This window comes from Mastigoproctus giganteus, chromosome 2, assembly GCF_048544385.1.
Source record: "Mastigoproctus giganteus isolate SK-2022 chromosome 2, ASM4854438v1, whole genome shotgun sequence".
In the NCBI taxonomy this organism is placed as follows: Eukaryota; Metazoa; Arthropoda; class Arachnida; order Uropygi; family Thelyphonidae; genus Mastigoproctus; species Mastigoproctus giganteus.
The window spans coordinates 187,689,874-187,712,570 of NC_143576.1; the positions used below are offsets into that span (position 1 = coordinate 187,689,874).

At 36.7% G+C, this 22,697-nt stretch overlaps 1 protein-coding gene across 1 annotated transcript in view; it reads right to left on the reverse strand.

Moving 5' to 3' along the window:
* The window catches only part of LOC150089847 (TOG array regulator of axonemal microtubules protein 1-like), a 221,689-nt gene that overhangs the window by 153,147 nt on the left and 45,845 nt on the right, over window positions 1-22,697 (reverse strand). Inside the window, exon 4 of the mRNA XM_090390111.1 lies at window positions 20,821-20,876. Coding sequence (XP_090246237.1) covers window positions 20,821-20,876 — 56 coding nt within the window. The remainder of the gene's footprint in view (window positions 1-20,820; window positions 20,877-22,697) is intronic.

A 22,697-nucleotide genomic window follows, 5' to 3' on the forward strand; every position in this document is an offset into this window, starting at 1 on the left:
AATCATGTTTTAGAAGCACATAATCTAATGCTGTTTCTGGCACACGCAACTAAACTAAGCAATCAATTATTCAACTACAGAAACTATTTACTTTTTTACTAAAATATAATAAACAAAAAAGTTTCTTATACATTGTTTTAAACACAAATTGTTTCAAATAAATATGATAAACAGACAATATTTTTTATTAGCTGAAGCATATCAATTCTGTCCTTGAATAGTCCACTGACATGAATAATAATAAAAATGCTCAAAGTTCATAAGAAAAAATATTAACAATGTGTATGGATATGCATGAGAAAATCATTCATTTGAAACAAAACATATTTCACTTTCTACATTAGAATTAATAATGGCAACATCATGCAAGGAAGCAAAGTTTACAGAGTGTGAGACATAAAAAAATAATTTTTTTTTTAAAATTCGCTTGTCATTCCTGCCAATACTGTCTAAACTTACTTTAAATTTATTCAAAACTATCCACTTCCATAGCGACAGATGAAAGTTTATTCCAACAAGTTACACTTTGGCTAATTGCAAATTTCAACACATCTATCTGCAATCAAACTTTTTCAAAATAAATTAAATTTATGTCTCCTTGAGTGTGTCATCTGAGAAAGAGTAAAAGGTGTGAATCAGCATTTAGTTTTACTTAACCCTTTTATACCATATACACTTCAATTATATCACCACACGGATCTCTAATTTTGGGGGGTTACAAGTTACAGAACTCCAATCTTGGTAAGAATATCCTTTTGTGGTCCTATCTAATCTTGCTACTCTTTTATGCATTCTTCCTAACAGATCTAGACCAACAAATCTCTGCCTCTATAGGGATGAAATACACTTAAATAGAAAGGGTGCAAGAATATTTGCTGATGCCATCAAGGCAGTGTTAGGTGAGTAACAAAACTGCCAGCTTGAGGAGAGGGATATGCAGACTAACAGATTAACACAAGCCGCAAACAGAGGTGAATGTGTTTCTTACACTGCTTCTATTAAAATGAGCAGCACCATGGAAAGCAAAGTGCTAGGGATTTCAAGGACTGCTGGGAGTCATCATGAAATAAGCAAATACATGGGCTGTGTTAGGGTAACTAAGATTAAGAACAGGTGCATGTATACTTGCAAGTTTGCTAATGCTCAGAACACAGTAAATAAATTTGATGAATTTGATTGTTGTTGTTATTTAAAAGCTATTGGCGCAAGAGCAGCTTAGGCTATAATGCACCTATCCTAGGTAGGAGAGTTTCATATATGATGTGGTTACAAAGGAACTGGATGCAAAAAATAATTTTGATATCATATATTTGGATTTCAGGAAAGCTTTCGACACTGTTGCGCATGGAAGACTATTGTACAAATTGGAGCAGAATGGTATTAAGGGTAAGTTGCTACAAATGGATAAAAGGATGGTTGAGTGGGAGAAGACAAAGGGTGGTAATTAACGGGTGCTGCTCTTCGTGGACTAATGTTATTAGTGGAGTCCCACAGGGTTTGGTGTTGGGACCTCTGTTGTTTTGTATATTTATCAATGATATTGATGAAGGTATATCAGGCTTAGTGTCGAAATTTGCAGATGATACAAAGGTTGGCAGGGTTGTTAATGACAGTAATGGCAGTGTGCTACTGCAACAGGATCTAGATAATTTGGGCAGATGGGCTAAGAAGTGGCAACTGAAGCGTGTACAGAGAAGGGCAACAAGATTGGTTAAGGGAATGAAGGGCTCCTCTTACCAAGAGAGGCTTAAGTTCTGCAAATTGCAGTGGCTGGAGACTAGGCACCTGTGCGGTGATCTGAATGAGGTGTATAAGGCCTTGAATGGGTTGAGCATGCTGAATTCTGATGGGATTCTTCCACTTGTTCAGATTACGAACCTAAGGGGGCATAAATTCAAATTAAGAAAAGACAGATGTAGAATAGATGTGCAGAAATTTGCCTTTAGCCAGTGGGTGGTTAATTGCTGGAACAAACTTCCATCTGTCGTTGTGGAAGTTGGTAGGTTAAATAAATTTAAGGAGGAACTAGACAGGCATTTGAAGGGAACGGTGTGATTTTTTTTTTGGCTGATGCTGCATAAGCTCATACACTTGCTTTCTTGCATCACATGCCACTACTACTACTATATCAGCATTTTTTCACTTTCCTTGTCGTTTATGGCAGAACCAAGATTCTGCTATATATATTTGTGGAGCTTCTCTATAAATGGTATACTATTAATTTTATATGTTTTGAAAGTATCCAGTTAACTTAAGGAAGGAGGAAACTTCGGTAATATTTGGCCAGTCATCTAAAATTGTTTTAACCATTAGGTTGTTTTGTTTATTCATTATTGATCGAAAGGCTCTTTGACGTTCTCTATAAAATTTTGGACAGTTCACCATGAAGTGATGTATAGTCAGCAGAACTTGACAGTTTTGGCATTAAGGGGGGGGGGGGGGGTCTTCACCTCTGAGTAGGTAAAAGTGAGTCATATGTGTATGCCCGATTTGCAATCAAGTGAGGATCACTTCTTCCTGTCTATTCGATCGGAAGCTAGTAAGCCACGGTCGAAGTGTTTCTTTAATTAGACGAAGTTTGTTGTTAGTCTGATCTAGCCAGTGTTGTTCCCATTGTTTTATACTGCTTTGATGGATCAAGGACTTGTAATCTGTATATGGCATTGTGTGAACTTAGCCCATCTGCCCAAATTATCTAGATCCTGTTCTCTATAAAATTTTGGACAGTTCACCATGAAGTGATGTATAGTCAGCAGAACTTGACAGTTTTGGCATTAAGGGGGGGGGGGGTCTTCACCTCTGAGTAGGTAAAAGTGAGTCATATGTGTATGCCCGATTTGCAATCAAGTGAGGATCACTTCTTCCTGTCTATTCGATCGGAAGCTAGTAAGCCACGGTCGAAGTGTTTCTTTAATTAGACGAAGTTTGTTGTTAGTCTGATCTAGCCAGTGTTGTTCCCATTGTTTTATACTGCTTTGGTGGATCAAGGACTTGTAATCTGTATATGGCATTGTGTGAAAGGCATAATCAGAGGTGGAAGCTTCTTTTGCTGCTTTGTCTGCTCTTTCGTTTCCGGTTATTCCCGTGTGGCCTGGGATCCAGCAGAATCTGATATTGTGATTTTTTTGTAATAGCTTTGATACTGAAAATTGGATATGTTGTAGGATTGGGTGTCCTTTGGTATTTGCGTTCTGCAAGGCAGTAACAGAGCTAAGAGAGTGTGTGAAAATAATGCTGTTTGATATCTCTTTATGTTTGATTTGGTTTATAGCCATTGAAATGGCTTGTAATTCGGCAGTAAAAATACTGCATTCTTTTGGGAGTTGTTGGATGAAGGTACGATCCTCAAAATGAATTGCAGCTCCTACAAAAGTCTCTGATTTAGACCCATCTGTATATATGAAAGTGCGATATGGATATTGTTCTTTGTATGCTGCATATAACTGCTGGTAGTTTTTTCCTGATAGAGTGATTTTCCCCCAGGTTTGAAAATACCATATCATATATGGGTTGAACTATGCACCATGGTGGAATGGTCTGTGCAATTGCAGTAGCTACGTTGTCATAATCAAGCTCTCGGCTTAGTAGTAAATCTTTCAGATGGATGTTGGCAGGTCGATTCATCCATGGATGGGCTTGGTATATGTTTTCCCAGTTATTGAAAACAGAAAATCTCTATTTGGATGATCACTGATAGATTTTATCTTGACGGCATAGTGTAATAACAAGTTCTGTCGCCTAAGCTCTAATGAAGGTCTATGGGCTTTTGCATAAAGCCTTTGTACAGGTGAAGTTCGAAAAGCTCCGAGTGCTATACAGCGTGCGCTGTGGTTTATGGGGTGTAACCATCTCAAAGCACTTGGTTTCGCCGAGTTGTAAACAGCTGCTCCATGATCTAGTTTGGAACGAACTATAGATCGATAAAGTTTAAGAAGTGTATATCGATCTGCTCCCCAAGTTGTTGCAGAAAGAACTCTGAGAATGTTTAATTTCTTTAAGCAAGAAAGCCTCAGTTGTTTAATGTGATCAAGGAATGTTAGTTCCTTATCCAAGAGAAGTCCTAAGAATCTTATGCTTGGTACTACTGGGATAATATGTCCATCAAGTTTCAATTCAGGATCAGGGTGTAGGTTTCATTTTCTACAGAAGTGTATACACGCAGTTTTTTGTGTGGAAATCTGGAAGCCATTTGTTTGAGTCCATTTGCTTATTTTGTTTATTGTTCCTTGTAGCTGCCATTCTATATTTCGCATATCCTGAGAGTGATAGGAAATGCTGAAATCGTCAACGTATAAAGCTGCGTTAATGATTCTTGGAATGTGCTCGGTTATTGTACTTATTTTAATAACAAAAAGGGTAGTGCTAAGCACAGGCCCCTAAGGCACACCTTCTTCTTGGATGAAAACCTTTGAAAGGATTGTCTGCAGCCTAACTTGGAATGTCCTGTGTTGCAAGAAATTTTGGATATATTTAGGAAGATATCCACGTAAACCAAGGAGGTATAGGTTTTGGAGGATTCCATAACGTCATGCCGTATCATAAGCCTTTTATATATCAAAGCAGATCGTGACATGATATTCCTTTCGGATGAAGGCATTCCGTATACTGTTTTCTAATTTTATAAGCAGGTCTAGTGTTGAGCGATTTTTCCTAAAACCATGCTGTGCCGGGTCGAGAAGATTATTACTGTTCAAATACCACATTAAACGAGCGTTGATGATTTTCTCCATAACTTTGCCTAGGCAACTTGTTAAAGCAATTGGACGGTAGTTGCGTGGATTAGAAAGACCTTTCCCGGTTTTGGGAAAGCCAGAATTATTGCATGATGCCAACTATCTGGAAACTGATTTTCTAGGAAGATTTTGTTAAACAGTTCAAGTAATGCCATTTGGGATTGGTGGTCAAGTTCCTTTATCATCATGTAGTGAATTTGGTCTGGTCCTACAGCACTTTGCTTTGTCTGCAACAGAGCTGTTTTTAATTCATGAAAAGTTAACGGAAGGTTGTACTGTTCATCATTTCTTGTGGAAAAATTCAGTTTGTGTTTTTCTATTCTTGCCTTGTATATTTGAAAACTAGGAGTATATGATGTGGTTGCTGGTGTTTTGGCAAAGGTTTCGCCCAGTGCATTGGCTATTTCTGAAGGCTGTGTGGTGATTTGTCCATTCCAGTTTAGGATTGGAGGTGGATTAATCTGGTATCTGCCATTCATTTTGCTGATTTTATTCCAGACAGTTTGAGATAGTGTGGAACTTGTTAAAGTGGATGCAAATTTTATCCAGGATGCTTTGCTACTGGCTCTTCTAACATATCTGGCTCGCGCCTTTTTAAAAATACGAGGTTCTCTGTAGTGGGACATCTTCGGAAATTATTCCAGGTTTTATTTCTCTCTCTTTTAGTATGTAAACATTCTTCATTCCACCATGATTTTGGATGTGTTGGAAGGTGCGATGATGTTTTTGGAATAGTCTGCTCAGCAGCTTGGATTAGTTTATTTGTTACATATTGTACTGCTGCATCTAACGGTTTTTGCTTGATAATATCTGCATCTAATTTTGCAATGGATTTATACTTTTCCCAATCTGATTCATTTACTTTCCATCTGAGATTTCTACGTGACTGATATGTGGTTCCTGATATCATAGTAATGATTATTGGATAGTGATCGCTGCTGAGAGGATCTCTGTGTACAGACCAATCAAGTATTGGAAATAATGTTGGAGAGCATAATGATAGGTCAATAGCTGTGCTGTTTCCCAATGGAAGATGTGTGTATGTATGTGTGCCGTCATTCAACAGGGTTAAGTCATTCTGTTCTATCCATTTTTTGATCTGTTTTCCTCTCCAGTTTACGGCTGTTACCCCACACAGGACTGTGTCTGTTGAGGTCTCCCAGTATACAGAAGGGTGGAGGTAACTGAGTTAGTATATCTTCTAAGTCTTGTTGTTGTAATTCTTGGTTTGGGGGAATGTAAATTGTTATAATGGTTATGAGAGATTTAATGGCTATGCATACTGCAACCGCCTCAAGGGTTGTGTTTAGTGGAAGAACTTGGGAAGGAATGTGTGAATTTACCAAAATTGCCACACCACCATGGGTCATGCCACCTGTTACTCTGCCTTTATGATATGTGATATAGTTCTTTACTTTGGGAGAGTCTTGAGGTCTGAGATATGTTTCTTGCAGGCAAAGACACAGTGGGGTATGCTGTGCAATCAGATCATACATATCATGTATATTAGTGCAGAGACCTCTGCAGTTCCATTGGATTATAATCCCCATTATTTGGTTTTGGAGAATGTGTCAGACTGTTTCTTAGATGTTGCTTTATGCTTTTCAAGTTTGTTTTTCCTTTGGAAAATATGGTTTGCCAGTATCCATCTCTTCTTCTGCAAAAATCTCTAGTACTGATTCCTCTGCTTGATTGGTCACTTCTGTATCCATTTGTTCCGTTGGCTTCTGGCTTATGATATTATGTTTTTCTGTGGCTTTTGTTTCTGAGTGTTTTGCATTGGGAGGTACAGATAGTGGTGTGTTTGTGAGTTTCTCTTTTTGTTTTGGCTGGGATGTGATAAGTAGACCTCGTGCCCAGTCTGAAATAGACTTCTTTGGAGGAATCGTGAAATCTGTTTGGGTCTCTATTGTATGCCGATTCTTTATGACCTGTGCATAGGAAGGTCTGTTTAAAATAGTCGGGAGTACAGTTCTCTTAGTTTCTTGGTATGTGACGGAGTGTTCTACTTTATATTGTTGAACCTGCTTTTCTCTTTTCCAGAATTCGCAGTTCTTAGAATAGGCGGAATGGTCCCCCTTACAGTTTGGACACTTCGGTTGCTCGGCTGAACAGTTCTGATTGGTATGATCTTGAGATCCACAGTTGGAACAGATAGGAACTCCACAGCATGCCATTTGTGAATGACCATACTTTTGGCATTTAAAGCAGCGGAGAGGATTTGGAATGTATGGTCTGATGTTACAATTTAGATATCCGGCCTTCACTGATGTAGGTGGTTTTTGAGTGTTAAAGGTCAGTATCAGATTTCTAGTTGGAGTAAGTATAGTAACTTTAAGATGAATTTGAACGGCTGGTCAAATCAACAAATGAAACATTGTGGGGATATCAGAAATGGCATGTAATTCAGATATAAGGGATGAAGAATTTGAATATGGGGATTAAAATGTGACAGAAACAGGTGGGTTAAATACACATGGCCAATATGTGCCATGGATGAAACTACTTACTATCGAAGTAATTGTAGTGTACAGAAAGGACAGAAGGATAAGAGGAGGGAGGGTTTATGCTCTTAGTTAAGAAGCACTTAGGCAGTGTATCCCATTGATATGGGTAGCCAGTGCAATGTTGAGTCAGTTTGGTGTGACATAAGCATTGGGAAAGCAAAAATGAGAGTAGATGTAGGCGTGTATTATAGCCATAATGAATTTTGAGTACAATGAACAACTGTAAAGAGAAAGAGAGTGGGCCAGTAAATCAGAATGTCTTAAACTGGGTGATTTTAACTTTCCAGATAGTGACTGGAACTTCTGGGTTGGTCACACACACACACACACACTAGAATACTTTTGTGGATTTATTGGATGACTGTTTTCTATAACAGCATGTTAGAGAGGGAAACAAAAGAGAGTAATACTCTTGATCTAATTATCAGTAATGATAATCCATGCATTAAGAATCTGCAGATAAAGGAACCACTAGGTGGCAGTGATTCCAGTGTGGTTTACTTAAAGATGTAACTACCATCAGGGGTAAAGGGAAGGGTTTTTACTTTCGTAAAAGTGACTACAGTGGTTTCAGACAGTTTTTAAATTCTATACAGTGGAACCAACTGATGATGTTACTATCAGCAAATTCTAAATGGAAAGCATTCAAGGAAATAATCACAGAAGCAAGGCCTTTCATACAAACTAAGAAATACTGTTCAAGGCTTAGACCGAAATAGATGTCACACGAACTAACGAGACCCTTGGCAAGAAGAAAAATGTGTGGATGCATATAAATTATTAGGGAACACATAAGCATAGGGTAGATATAAACTAGTCTGTACTCAAGTCACAAGAAGGTTAGGCAAGCCAAGGCAAGAAATCTTTAGCAAAGAACAACAGCTAAGATTTCTTTACTTATGTAAACACTAGCAACAGTCGAACCATCGACTGTTGATGATCCTCCTCAGGTTGCTGGATGATAAACTGAATGAGTATTTTGCATCTACAATCACACAAGGAATTCTTTAGGCAATTCTTATGTTATTAGTGAAGTTCCACAGGGTTTGGCGATGGCCCATTTTTGTTTTCTATATTTATTAATGATATTGATAAAAGTATATTAGGCTTAATGTCTAAGTTTGCAGGCGATACAAAGGTTGGCTGGGCGGTTAATCAGAGTAATCAAAATAAGCTACCGCAATAAGATCTAGAAAGATTAGGCAAATGGGCTGAGAAATGACAGAATGACAGCTGAAGTTTAACATTGGAAAATGTAAGATACTGCTTAAGGGTAGCTGTAACCTGAAATTAATGTACCAACTGTGTATTACTACACTCACATAGTGGAAAATAAAAAAGTAGTGGGGGATAACAGTGCATTCAGGTAAGAAATTCTCTGAGCAGTGTAGATAAGCCACTGGACAGCTTATTTGGTTTTGTTAGCGATATACAGGAACTTTGCTAGCAGGGATAAAGAGGTAATTATTTCACTGTATAAGATAATGGTCATACCACATCTTGAGTACTAAATACAGATTGGAGGCCCCATTTTAGGAATAGTGTAGAGCTTCTGGAACAGGTACAGAGAAGGGTAAAGATTGGTGAGGGAAACAAAAGGGTGCTCTTAGCAAAAAGGTTTCAGTTCTGCAGAGTGCAGCATCTGGAGACTAGGCATCTGCAAGGTAATCTGATTGTGGTGTTTAAGGCTTAGAATGGATTGAGCAAGCCCAATACTGATGGAATTCTTTCTCTTGCTCAGACTATGCACATGAGGAGGCATAAATTCAAATTGTGGAAGTTGGTTTCAAAATAGATGTATAGAAGTTTGCATTTAGCCAGCAGATAATTGATTGCTGGAACAAGCTTCCATCAGTTGTTGTGTAAATAGATAGCTTAAATAAATCCAAGGAAGAACTGAACAAACTATTGGAGGGAATGGATATGTGAAATGGGAAGGATTTTTTTTTTCTTCTTTTTTTGGAAGATGTTGTATAAGCTTACTTTCTTGCATCATTTTACACTACCAATACTAAAATAAGGTTTCCAAATCTATATGTAATATTCCAGATGCTACCAAACCATTGACTTATACAATGGGATAATACTTCTTTCCCTGCTGATAAAGCTGCTGTATATTCAGTGACAAAACTCCATGGACTTTTCTAACAGCCTGTACATTAACAATCAGTATATCTTTATCCTTATCAACTAGCTGCAGTGTAGTGCTAACCAAATAGCACTACACTGCAGCTATTTGGTTAGCACTACATATAAGTTATTATGGGATTACTGCTATGCAAATATAGTAAAAAAAAAAAAAAAAAGGGGAAAGTGCAGCCATTATCAACCCAATGCAGGATGGAAGCCTCCTCAACAATTCATGCTGAGGGACATGGACCATAATCTACCACGCTGGTCCAGTGCGGGTTGGCAGATCGACCGTATTCAGCAGTCAGGGGCTTGAACCTCGGTCTAACTCAAAGAGCGTATGCTACTGCACTCCCACTCCTGACCACTTGGCTATGGAGGCCACCGTAGGCAAATATAGTACCTTGCATTTATAAAGGTTAAACCTCAGTTGCCATTTTTCAGCCTCTGCAACTGCTTCATTTATCTGCATCTTCTTCACGTAGCATATCCTAATTACTGTCATTAAATACCTTGCTATCCTTTGTAGTGTTGGGAAAATTAGATAATCAAACTTGAAACACCTACATCAATATCATTAATAAATATTAAACATGGTAATCGGGACCAACACCAATCCATCTATAGGCTACTGTGTTGAGTGGGGTACCACAGGAGTACCAGCCCCTGCAGTACTCCACGAAGAGCAGTCATAATAGCCAATGTCATAATAGCTAATTAAATTAGTCAAGAAATATCTACCTTTAACAAATCCATAGCATCACTGCCTTATGGCCCAGCTATTATCAAAATGATTAAATCCATTATTTTCCTTATCACAAATTTAGAGATCTGTAGTCTCCTACTATACCCATTGAACCAACCCTTGTGAATAGGAGACACATTCACACATCTCTAAATATTCTCATTATAATGGCGAAAAGTTTAACTACCACTTTTTCTACTACATCTTTAAATATAATTGGATAGATTCCATCAGCCCCAAGTGCTTAGTTCACTTTTACCTGCAGCACTTTTTCTTCCACCTTCCTTTCCATTATTATAAAGTTAATTAACTCCCAATCTGTATTAATAGACTTCTGCTAACCATCTCAAAAAATGCCTTCATGTGTGAACATAGATGCCAAATATTTATTCAGTTTCTCTGTAAAGGATCATCAATACTTGTGCCATTTATATCCAGTAGACCAATTAATTCCACCCATTCTTTGCAGTAGGCAAAGAATGGGTGGAATTAATATTCTTAATACAATTCTTAGTAGGCAAAGAATTGCTTACTAATTTTTTTTGTATTCTTGGCCAGAGACTTCTCATAATGTGCCTTAATTTGCCTAATCCTGTTACTTGAACAATATTAAGAGAGGGTGGTAATCAATGGGTGCTACTCTTCATGGACTAATGTTATTAGTGGAGTCCCACAGGGTTCGGTGTTGGATCCTCTGTTGTTTTGTATATTTATCAATGATATTGATGAAGGTATATCAGGCTTAGTGTCGAAGTTTGCAGATGATACAAAGGTTGGCAGGGTTGTTAATGACAGTAATGGCAGTGTGCTACTGCAACAGGATCTAGATAATTTGGGCAGATGGGCTAAGAAGTGGCAACTGAAGTTTAACCTTGACAAATGCAAAGTACTGCATATGGGTAGAAGTAACCCCAGAGAAACGTACCAACTGTGTGGTACTACACTTAAGGTGGTAGAAAATGAAAAAGACCTGGGAGTAATTGTGCAGTCAGATATGAAGTTTTCTGAGCAATACAGACTGGCTACAAGGGCAGGTCATGGGGTTTTGTCAATGATATATAGGAATTTTGCTAGCAGGGAAAAGGAGGTGATTGTCCCTCTGTATAAGGCAATGGTCAAGCCACGCCTTGAGTACTGCGTACAGCTCTGGAAGCCTCATTTTAGGAAGGATGTAGATTTGCTTGAGCGTGTACAGAGAAGGGCAACAAGATTGGTGAGGGGAATGAAGGGATCCTCTTACCAAGAGAGGCTTAAGTTTTGCAAATTGCAGTGGCTGGAGACTAGGCACCTGCGCGGTGATCTGATTAAGGTGTATAAGGCCTTGAATGGGTTGAGCACGCTGAATTCTGATGGTATCCTTCCACTTGTTCAGATTACAAACCTAAGGGGGCATAAATTCAAATTAAGAAAGGACAGATGTAGAATAGACGTGCGGAAATTTGCCTTTAGCCAGCGGGTGGTTAATTGCCTGAACAAACTTCCATCTGTCGTTGTGGAAGTTGATAGGTTGAATAAATTTAAGGAGGAACTGGACAGGCATTTGGAGGGAATGGTGTAATTTTTTTTTTTTTTTGGCTGATGCTGCATAAGCTCATACACTTGCTTTCTTTCATCACATGCCACTACTACTAAGGTTTTACTTACTCCAGGATACCCACCCATACATTTTTCTTCTCTACTACTAAACTCATCAGTCCATCTGACATCCATTTTCATCTAAATCTTGAACAATATCAATTGGTGGAATCCAAGGTTATTTCTCCGAACACTTCCCTTTTAGGCATTTACAATCTTTAGCAACATTAGTTGATCCCACTGAAGAGTTTAAAAAAAATAAGTCTGAGCCCATTATAATTACCTTTTGAAAACAAAATCCTTTTCCTTTACCCTCGACAGTACTTATTGCTTGAATACATCCCCATCAATACACTACGGTCACTGCAAAAAAAAGGTTTCTTTCCTTAAAGATTCTTATTGCATGATGAATCACTGCTGATAAGCATATCATGAATAATGTTTTTTCTTGTTGCCTCTCTAACATGTTATGTAGAAAAAAGTCCTCCACCAAAATGATACATGTTCTGCTACTGTGTGAGCTACCATGCCATGAGTTAGAATCAATATCTGGAAAGTTAAAAACTCCATGACAAGACAGCCTGATTTATCAGCCCCTCTACTTACCTATACAGTTGTTTTGGCCTATAACAGACTCCTATGCTCATATTAGCTTTTCAAGTGTTTATATCACACCAAACCAACTCAAAATCACACTGGCCTTTGTCTACTGATTGCTGTTTTATAATCTATATGCTTCTTAACTAAGCACATAACTCACCCCCCCCCCCCCAAATCTCGTCAGTCCATCCTGTAAAATAATAATTGCTATATTCAAATTCTGCATTACCATCACAGCAATTGTTATACCTACAATGTCAGCATTCAATGACTTAACCAATACTGCAAACTTGTCAAATTTATTTACTACATTGCCTAGCATTAAATGCATACCTAACTCTTACACAGGCCATGCAATTGCAAGCCCCATGTGATCCCCACAGCAGGCCTTGTAATTGTCTGCATCTTGCTTTTCAGGCTACTGTATGTCACAATTGATGCACTACAAGAATCAATTTTGCTTCTTACTGCAGTTAACATTAAACAATTAGTATGTGTATCCCTGCAAATTAGCAGTTTTTTAATTCACCTAACACAGCGACATTGGCATCAGCTTTCCTATTAACAAGCATAGACCATGCTCAGAAAAATTTCATCCTATAAACCTTGCACAATCTATCCAGGGCCAAACTGATTGGCAATGCTTTCATCAAGTATTCCCTCCTATCATGTATGGGCAAAATTCCAGACACTTTTAAATTTAATCCTAATTCACAGCTTATTTACAAAGAAATCTTTAAAAAAAGGCCACTACGCCAACACCTTATTCCTAATTCAAAAAAGGTTGAGAAGCAACTCCAGAAGAACCTTGACCATAGCACAGTGCTCTTCAAAAAATACTAAAAGCATCAAGCCACACACACACTCACACATACAATTCAACTTTTGGGTAATGATCCAGATGACTCTGAGACAGCAGCTTTGGGGAGGGAGAGAGAGTCCAAAGGCTTCCTCTCCCCAGTAACAATCAACCTCCTCCTCCTCCCATCACCTCAACAACATTACAATCATTAAATGCACCAACCTCATCAAGATTACCATCTAAGAATCAGAAATAAATGAAAATTTATTTCTAATTTAAAGAGCTTAAAATGTCATGTAGATTATGTTTTATATTATTTTAATTTAGCCAAGATAAAAATATTTATGAGGGCTTCAAGAGAGTCACTTGGGACCTCAGTTCCTCTAATCCTACTTTTCCTGACTTAAGCTCAAAATTGGTGAGGGTTTTTTCAGGAACTGAACCCTTGCAAATGGCACGGGATTACTGTATAGAGATGTAACAGATGACACCATATACTTCAAGCCAAGAAATACGGTGACAATGTCACCTGTAATTTAAACTCCAGCTGACATCACTGATGCTTGGATTTGTTGTGTGGAACTAACTACTACTGAAAAGTGTAAATTATCCTGTACAGACAATCAATAAATTGAATAAATACTCTGCATCTACATCCAAACATTGCAAAATAAATGTCAGCTATAATAAGTGAGCTTAATAGCAGTGAAAAAAAATGCATGGGATGATTATAAATTGTTAGGGGATAAATACTAGAGTAAGTACAAAGTAGTCTGCAATCGAGTTACTTGGGGGGGGGAGGCTGAGGAAGATTATTGGGGGGTCTGCATAAGAATGTAGAGATAAGTAGCAAGGTATTCTTTGCACATATTAACACTAGAAGGAAAGGGATAAATCACATTGGTCCACTAGATATAAATGGTAGGTATAAATGTCATCATAATCATCAATAGTTAATTGATGATTATGATGACAATACACCATCATTCAATAATTGCACCATTATATATTCACAGGTGAAGAAGTTTTTAGAGACAAGGTTAGCAAACGTCAAATACTGATTGGTATTTAAATAATTTATAATAATGGAAATAAAGGCGAAAGAGAGGCTGCTGCAGCTAAAGGGGGAAAAAATACCTAGCAGCTGACGGAATCTAACCAATGATTTTTTGAAATTAATTTTTATTAAGGGAGGAATATTACATGAATATTAATTTGAATATCAAAAAGAAGAAGCAAAAGTGATAGATAATTAAACCTTTAAACATAATAATGAGAACATCCTGAGATTCAAAATTCCCAAGAGACTATTGAAAATATGAAAATTAACACTTCAGTAATGAGACCACTGAAAATACGTGCAACTGTAACTCCTATTCAGAAATGTAGTTAAATGGGTGAGGTGAATAACCACAGATATGTAAGTTTAACCTCTGTAAAAAGGAAAATTACTTCTTTGACTGCTGATGCAGTTAAAGAAGTAATGCATGATCATCTGGAAAGGAGTGGAGCCAGAAAGCAATCATGGCTGGATTTGATAAAGGTAAAAAATATCTGATCAACTTGATTAGCAACAATAAGGTCAAGGCAAAGGAACTGGATTCAAAGAATAATTCTGACATCATATGTTTAGATTTTGGTAGAGCCCTCAATACCATACCACATGTGTGTGTACTCCATTCAATGCCTCCTGTGGTCTTTCATCAAAAGGATGTCAGAAGGATTTTGATGAATCTTGATGCTAAGAAAGCGCCAGGTCCTGACAGTATTTCTCCACTTGTTCTCAAAACCCATGCTCCTGAACTTACTCCCAGTTGTGACCTTTTTTTTCATTTTCTTATTTCCAAGGGTATTTTATCTTCCGCTTGAAAATTTACTCTTATCCAGCCAATTCCTAAAAAGGATGACAAATCCCTCCCATCCAATTATCATCCCATTACAATTACTTCTACTCTTTCTAAAGTAATGGAGAAATCAATTAACCGCCATCTCTAGAACTAGCTAGAACCCTTCCAACTGATCAACGATTGCCAGTATGGATTCTGTCAGTGTTGATCCACTGGTGATATTCTGGCTTATGTTACCCACCTATGGGAAAATTCAATGGAAAAGTTTGGTGAAGTTCAAGCAGTTGCTCTGGACATTTAAACGGCTTTTTATTATATCTGACAGAAAGGTCTTCTAAATAAGCTTCGATCTTATGGTTTACCAACTGTTTTTTTTTTATTGGGTATCCAGTTTTCTCTCCGACCGCTCACTGCGGGTAATGGTAAATGGTGCTCTGTCTTCTAACTTCTCCACTAATGCTGGTGTTCCCCAAATTTCAGTTCTTTCTCACACTCTTTTCTTTTTGTATATTAATGTCCTTCCTTCTTCCATTGGCCATAAATCCTGTCCATAGTTTTACTGATGATAGCACATTGCATTCCATGTTCCAGAGAAATCTTGCCCTACAAGTGAATATTCAAGAAGTTGAAACTTCTTGAATATCCACTACCAATTCCTTAAATATTGATCTCCAGGTAATTCTCCAGTGTGGCAAAGATAACTTAGTTAATTTCAATCCTTCTAAAACTCAGCCTTGTCTTATATCTTGCATAAAAGGATTCTTCTGCTTCTATGCTTATCTTCGACTACACTCCGATTTCTAAGCAAGATCATATATCTCTATTGGGGGTTACCCTGATTTCTAATCTCTTTCTCGGCATAAGTACACTACAAATATTACTTCCTCTGCATCTAAAAAACTGGGTTTTCTCTTTTGTTCTCCACGTTACTTTTCTTCCAAACAGCTGTTCACTCTGTAAAAATTGCAAATCTGTCCCACTATGGAATGTTGTTCCCACATGAATGGGGTGGCCCTGAAACCTCTCTCAGGCTTCCAGATTCCATTCAAAATAGGGCAGATGTGTTAAATGGGTTAATTAATGACTCATCTCTAACAGACTCTCTCCACTGCCTTTTAAATAGACACTTCCATTAGGCACTGTTTTTCTGAATTGGCTTCTATAATTCCCACTCTCTCTCTTTCAAAGCAGTCCAAACATGTGCTGCACCCAGTGAACATCCTTTTACTGTCCAACTTCAAACTCACAGAACCAACTTTTCTTCTTCCTCATTTATTCATTCAAATTTTGTTCTCTGGAACAACCTTCCTCCATACGTATTTCATGAAAATTACAAGCTACAGAAGTCCAAGTCAGGCTTGGCAGATTACATGAAGACACAAACTTAACATAAATTAAAAATTTAAATACGTATGAATTTAAAATAAGAATTCTGAATCGTATTTAATTTTAAAATTTATAAACAACATTTTTTAATATGTGTTGATTAACTTTTTTAAACATGTGCAATGAAATTCTTGAGATGGTAGAGCGTGGCACATTTTGAAGAAAAAATGTAGATCACATCACAAATTAAGTTGGCCACCCCTGATCTAGTTGATTTAAAAATTTTGTCCCCCACGTTGAGTTTCCCTCCCATTTGCTCCAATCAATTAGAGGCAAATTGAAATTACTTATAAGACATTTGGTGATTTCAACTACATGCAAATGGAATGGACTTACTTGCCCAGAGGCTCTCATCATAATCTTCACAATCACCTGGCCTGTAGATTACTCCCACTCTCATTATACCTTTGCTTCCAACTATTTCACACCATACAGATTCTATACTAGCATACGAAATGTCTGAATCCAGGAAAGCTTTTGTTGCGCTCAGGCTACTTTTGATAAGAAGCATGATCCCACCACCCCTTCTATCTTCCCTGTCCTTCCCAAATACATTATACACACCGTACTGAAACTCATCATCCCTTATCTTTGGGTGGCACCATGTTTCTGTTTGTTTATTATTTGGTTTTTAGGAGCATTAGCAACTAAGGCCACATTGCCCTGGGATATGCGGTGGTCATTCCCTGACCTTTCCGCATCCTCCGGATTTGGTGGTGACGGGCTCGAACCCCAGTCTAATCAAGAAGCGTGTGCTACACACTGCTACTCCTTCCCACCTGGCTACGGAGGTGCCCATCATGTTTCTGTAAGCTCTATTATGTCAGCATTACTTGTCCTAACCAGCAGTTCGAATTCACTCATTTTATTGAAGACACTTCTGACATTACTGTATAAACAATTAAGACTTAGTGTTCTTGTATAGTTAACTACCCTGACACACCCCTTAAATTTATTTAAGCTCCTTTCCCTGGCATTTGCTATCCGCTCATTTGAAATGCTTTTGTCCTCAGAACATCTTGCTACTATGTTCTGTTGCAGTAACAAACAAATACTCTTGAAGTATGTGCAAGAATTAATTTGACCAATACTATCATATAAACACATATCTATATTACCCTTGTCCCTCCCCCAAACTAGCAGTTTCCCTGAACCTTTAAAGTATCCTCAATAATACTGGCAAACTTTTGCACCACCTTTGTTTAAATGTATCCCATCTCTACAAAACAGATTCCTTCTGCCTACAAGTGCAGGCCAAGCTGATAGAAATTTTCCCCCAAAAGCCTTGCAGAGTCCTTCAAGTCTTGAGTTAATCCACAAGGCTTTCAGCATATAATCCCTCCTATCATGCCTGGGCAGAATTGCAGACACATAGACATTGTGACCTAACTTGCGATATTTCTTCAGCATGGTCCTATATTTGTCTAACAAATCGTCAGATCGTGTATGCTTAATGTCATTAGTCCCCACATGAATAATAATATTCTCTTTTCCTCCGATTTCTAATCCTCCGATCTCTTAAAATCTGACAGTCTGTTGGTGACATCATTAATAGTTGTTCCCAGCAGACATACCCTGGTTCTAGTCCATCTATCCTTATTACAAAAAATATTTCCCGTTTCCCTGACAATGGAGTCTCCTAATAGAACTAAGTCCTTTTGAACCAGAGTATTTTGCACTTGGTTATTCTGTTCTGGGGTCCGAATCGGGAGTGCATCACTTGGTAGGTTGCTAGAGTCTTGAGTCCCTGACGAGCTCCCAGTTACATTATTCGCAGGGGCAAGCACCTGATTTTTCAGTGACTCAAATTGTTATAGCAATGCACCAAATTGTAACTTAAGATCGGTGTACTCCTCACAATGGTGACAAAGTAAGTGAGTTAGGATTATCCACTAGGATTATACCCCTTGGAATAATTAATACAGTCTTACCTTGGAATAATTAATACAGTCTGACTAAAATTCTCTGGGAAATAGAGGAGGTCGACTTGGAATACGTGCGACAGGTTCTGCAATGGATAAATTCATGACTCACCCGGAAATCGCCATTGGCTATTTCCGTATGAGTCATGGTATCCTCTGACGAAGTGTTTAAGGCGGATCTTGTAATAACCATTATGAAATTTACTAATTAATAATAAAATAAACTTTCAAAAAATTATTATATTTATAATATAAAATAAGAAATCAAATTATTACAGGGGAAAAACTTATTAAACTGGAATACTTTACAATATAATAAAAAAACCTTTGAAATCCTGTTCTACTTCACTAATCCTGCTTTAATCCCCTCTTATCTATGCTTCTTTAATGTCACTATGAAGAGCTGTAATAGGCACGTCTGCTCGACACAAATGCCAACAGTAGAATGTTATTTAAATTCTTCTAAAACTCAGTCCTGTCTTATATCTCACTGAAGGTTTCTTCTGCTCCTATGACACTCAGTTTTCTAGACAAGATCACACATCTCTATTAAGAATTACCTTGATTTCTAATGTCTTAACATAAGCACATCACAAATATTGCTTACTCTGCATCTAAAAAAACTTGGTTTTCTCTTTCACTCTCAGCATTCTTTTTCTTCTAAGCAGCTGCTCACTCTGTACAAATCTCAAATCCATCCCTACTATGGAATATTGTTCCCACTTCTGGGGTGATCCCACCCCCCCCCCCCAAACCTCTCTCAGGCTTCCAGATTCTATTCAAAAGAGAACAGTTTTTAATTAATGACTCTTTTCTTACAAAGTCTTTCCACTCTGTCTCATAAACAATCTGTTTCTGCTGCTTGCCTTTTTTATAGACACTTCCATGGGCACTGTTCTTCTTAATTAGCTTCTATAATTCCTGCTCTCTCTCTCTCTCTTCCAAACTAGTCCAAACATGTGCCACAATCAGTCAACATCCTTGTACTGTCCAACTTCAAATTCACATTAGTCATTTATTCCTTCTGCTTCTGTTTTCTGGAACAACCTGTCTTCATAGATATTTCCTGAAAATTACAATCTACAGAAATTCAAGCCAAAAGTCAACAAGTATCTTCTTTCGTCTTCTCAACCTTCAACCCATGCATGGTACTAACTACTATGGGTTTTAATACCGCTCATACTTGGGGTTTCATAAAAACAAAAAAAAAAAAATTAATTTCATACTTTATGTCCACGTCTGTTGATAAAAAAGGTGGGCACAGTAGTAAATAAAAATAATCATGGTATACTACTTCAAGAAGGTCAAGATAAACAGAAAAAAAAAGTGGATGGACTAAAAAATGACAACTGAGGTTTCACATTGATAAATGCAAAGTACTGCATATGGGTAGAACGAAATTCAATGTAATTGATAAAGAAAAAAAGACCTTGGAATAATTAATACAGTCTGACTGAAATTCTCTGGAAAATAGAGGAGGATGCTAGAATACTTCATGGTGCAATGTCAATTATATATAAGAACTTTGTCAGTATAGACAAAGAGGTGATTATCTCACTGCATAAGGCAATGATTAAGCCACACCTGGAATACTTCATACAGGTTTGAAAACCTTATTTTAGAAAGCATTATTGGAAAGGGTGCAGTGAAGAGCAACAAGATTAGTTCAGGGCACAAAAGGATATTTTTAGCAGAAAGATGGGGGTCTGTAAACTGCAGTCTCTGGAAACCAGGTATCTATGTGGTGACCTAACTGAAGTGTATAAGGCTTTAAAAGGATTACATAAATTAAATGCTGATGGCACACACAAGGAGACACATCAGCTAAAGAGTAACTGACTGTTAGATTAAACTTTTAGCTAGTATTTGGAAGTTAGTAGTTTGAATAAATTTAAAGAAGGTTCAGACAAATTATTGGAATGAATGAACAAATGAAGTGAACATTTTTTTGGCTAGTGCTGTATAAGCTTTTGCTTCCTTGCATCATTTAGGCACTACTAATACTAACTGGGTTTTTAACTTTGTGATTCTATATAAGTTAATTTCTATTGTTTATTGGCACTTCCATAAGATGCATAAAACATGCTGTTGCTCACTATTTAGCCTGGGAAGTAGGTTACCCTCTCCTGCATTGTGCTGCCACCTACTAGAGATTTGTAGAATTTTATAAAATGTTCACAATTTCAGTTCTTTCATTTTTGTGAAGGTGGAACCATTTTATTCAGAACAAATAAAAATTTAATGAATATCACAGGTTAAAACTGGGCATCTCGCTACCATCAATTGTTAAAAATTATAACCCAGATCATTCTGGAAAAACAATTTTGTCCAAAAAAAAAAAAAAAAATTGTGGATCACATTATGCTGAGGGCAAGCTTATGTAATTAAGTTCAAAACATCCACTATCAACACAGCATTTTGTTTCACAGAATAAAAATCTTTTTGCAATATGGTGTTTAATTGCTCTTCCTTAATGAGAAAAAAATCACATTCATATCTCAATTTCTTACACATATTTTTAAGTTACAAAACGTTGAAATATAAGAAAGACAGTATAAAATTTCATAACTTACCGTCTAGGCAACATATCAGATTTTGAACAGGATGACTGATGATGTTTTGAAGTGTTCTAAAACAATAGAAAAAATATTAAGCTTTATATAGATTTTCAAATTCATAATTATCTATTTATTTAAATTATAAATAAAATATAAATTGTACTGATTTCTCAATCACTTTATTTTCCTCAATCAGTCATCTACTTCACCTCATAACATATAAGCAATTGTATATTAGTTAACCATTATGGATCCTTAAACCAAAACAATTCCACAAAGGTCATACAATATTAACCTGCTAATAATCACATGGGATGTTACCGACTTACAAGTTTAAAAAAAGTTTATTAGCTGCTAAATGTTCTAAAACCACTCTGTGCACTAAAGCACTCACATTACCATTCAAGAAAAGTTTTAGCTCCACTTTTCCTAATAAAAATTCAAAAAATGCATTTTTCTGGTCATTTTTACCCTTTCTTTAAGGAGTAAAAATGACCAGACAGTATATGCAAGTATGTCTGCTAAAGGATTAATAATACAGAACTATCTCTATGATTTACAAAAAAAAAGTATTTTTTTCAAATTACAGTATAGTTTAATTGCACACATCTCTAATGATATAAGGGGAAAAAAGTAAAAATAAACACACACCAACAAAAACTATTGTGCAGGCTTATTTATAATAAAAATGAATTTTTGTTATAGAAGTAATAATATAATAATAATAAGTAATCTGTTTATTTTTTGTAATGTTTTCTTTATGCCCTAGCACAATCACATATGTCAGAGGAGTTTCTAAGTAATTACTGGAAATGAATATTATCATTAACCATATTCAAGTTACATGGAATGTAACTTGGATATTGTTAATAGTAGTAGTAGTGGCATGTGATGCAAGAAAGCAAGTGTATGAGCTTATGCAGCCAGCCAAAAAAAAAAAAAAAAAAAAAATCACACCATTCCCTCCAAATGCCTGTTCAGTTCCTCCTTAAATTTATTTAACCTATTAACTTCCACGACAGATGGAAGTTTGTTCCAGCAATTAACCACCACTGGCTAAAGGCAAATTTCTGCACATCTATTCTACATCTATCTTTTCTTAATTTGAATTTATGCCCCCTTAGGTTCGTAATCTGAACAAGTGGAAGGATCCCACCAGAATTCAGCATGCTCAACCCATTCAATGATAATATTCCACTGTCAATTCACAGAAGTACTACTGTACATCTGAATTGACCATTCAGCTACAATAGGCCAGTTATTGAAAAATAAACCTAAGATGTGAAAGTGACTTAAAATGAGAAGAATTAAAAAAAAAAAAAAAAAAAAAACACAACGTGAGCTCCACATAGCCACCCTTTCCATTTGATTCAGTTAAGGATTATATTTAATTACTTTAACTCAAAATAGCTTTGGTTTTTATTTAATTCTATTCACATATGATTTTTCTCCTGAGCTCAACACCTTCACTTTTTACATTTGAATTTCAATACAAACGTAAAAAAATTGGCTTTTCTAGTATTTCGAGCTTTCTTCATTAGGCAAAGGTCGTAGGAAAAGCTTGATATGAAAAGAAAATAAACATTCTTAAAACGATTCAATTCAGGAGATAACCAAGTTAATCTATGAAAATATGTTAATTCAGCAGAATCAAATATTAATAGAATTATATTTACATCGCCTGCAGAGTTTGATATCACACATTCTATCCTTATTTAAGAAAACATAAAGAACAAGTAAAAAAACTTGGAATGCAGCAGGTAGCAACTCCTTTATCCTTTTTAGATGCCTTCCTCTTATTTTTTTTTTTAAATTTGAGAATAAAATCATATCCCCCATGCACTTTTATCAATTTCCACTAAATGATAATGCAGTACTTTCTGTTTTTGTTT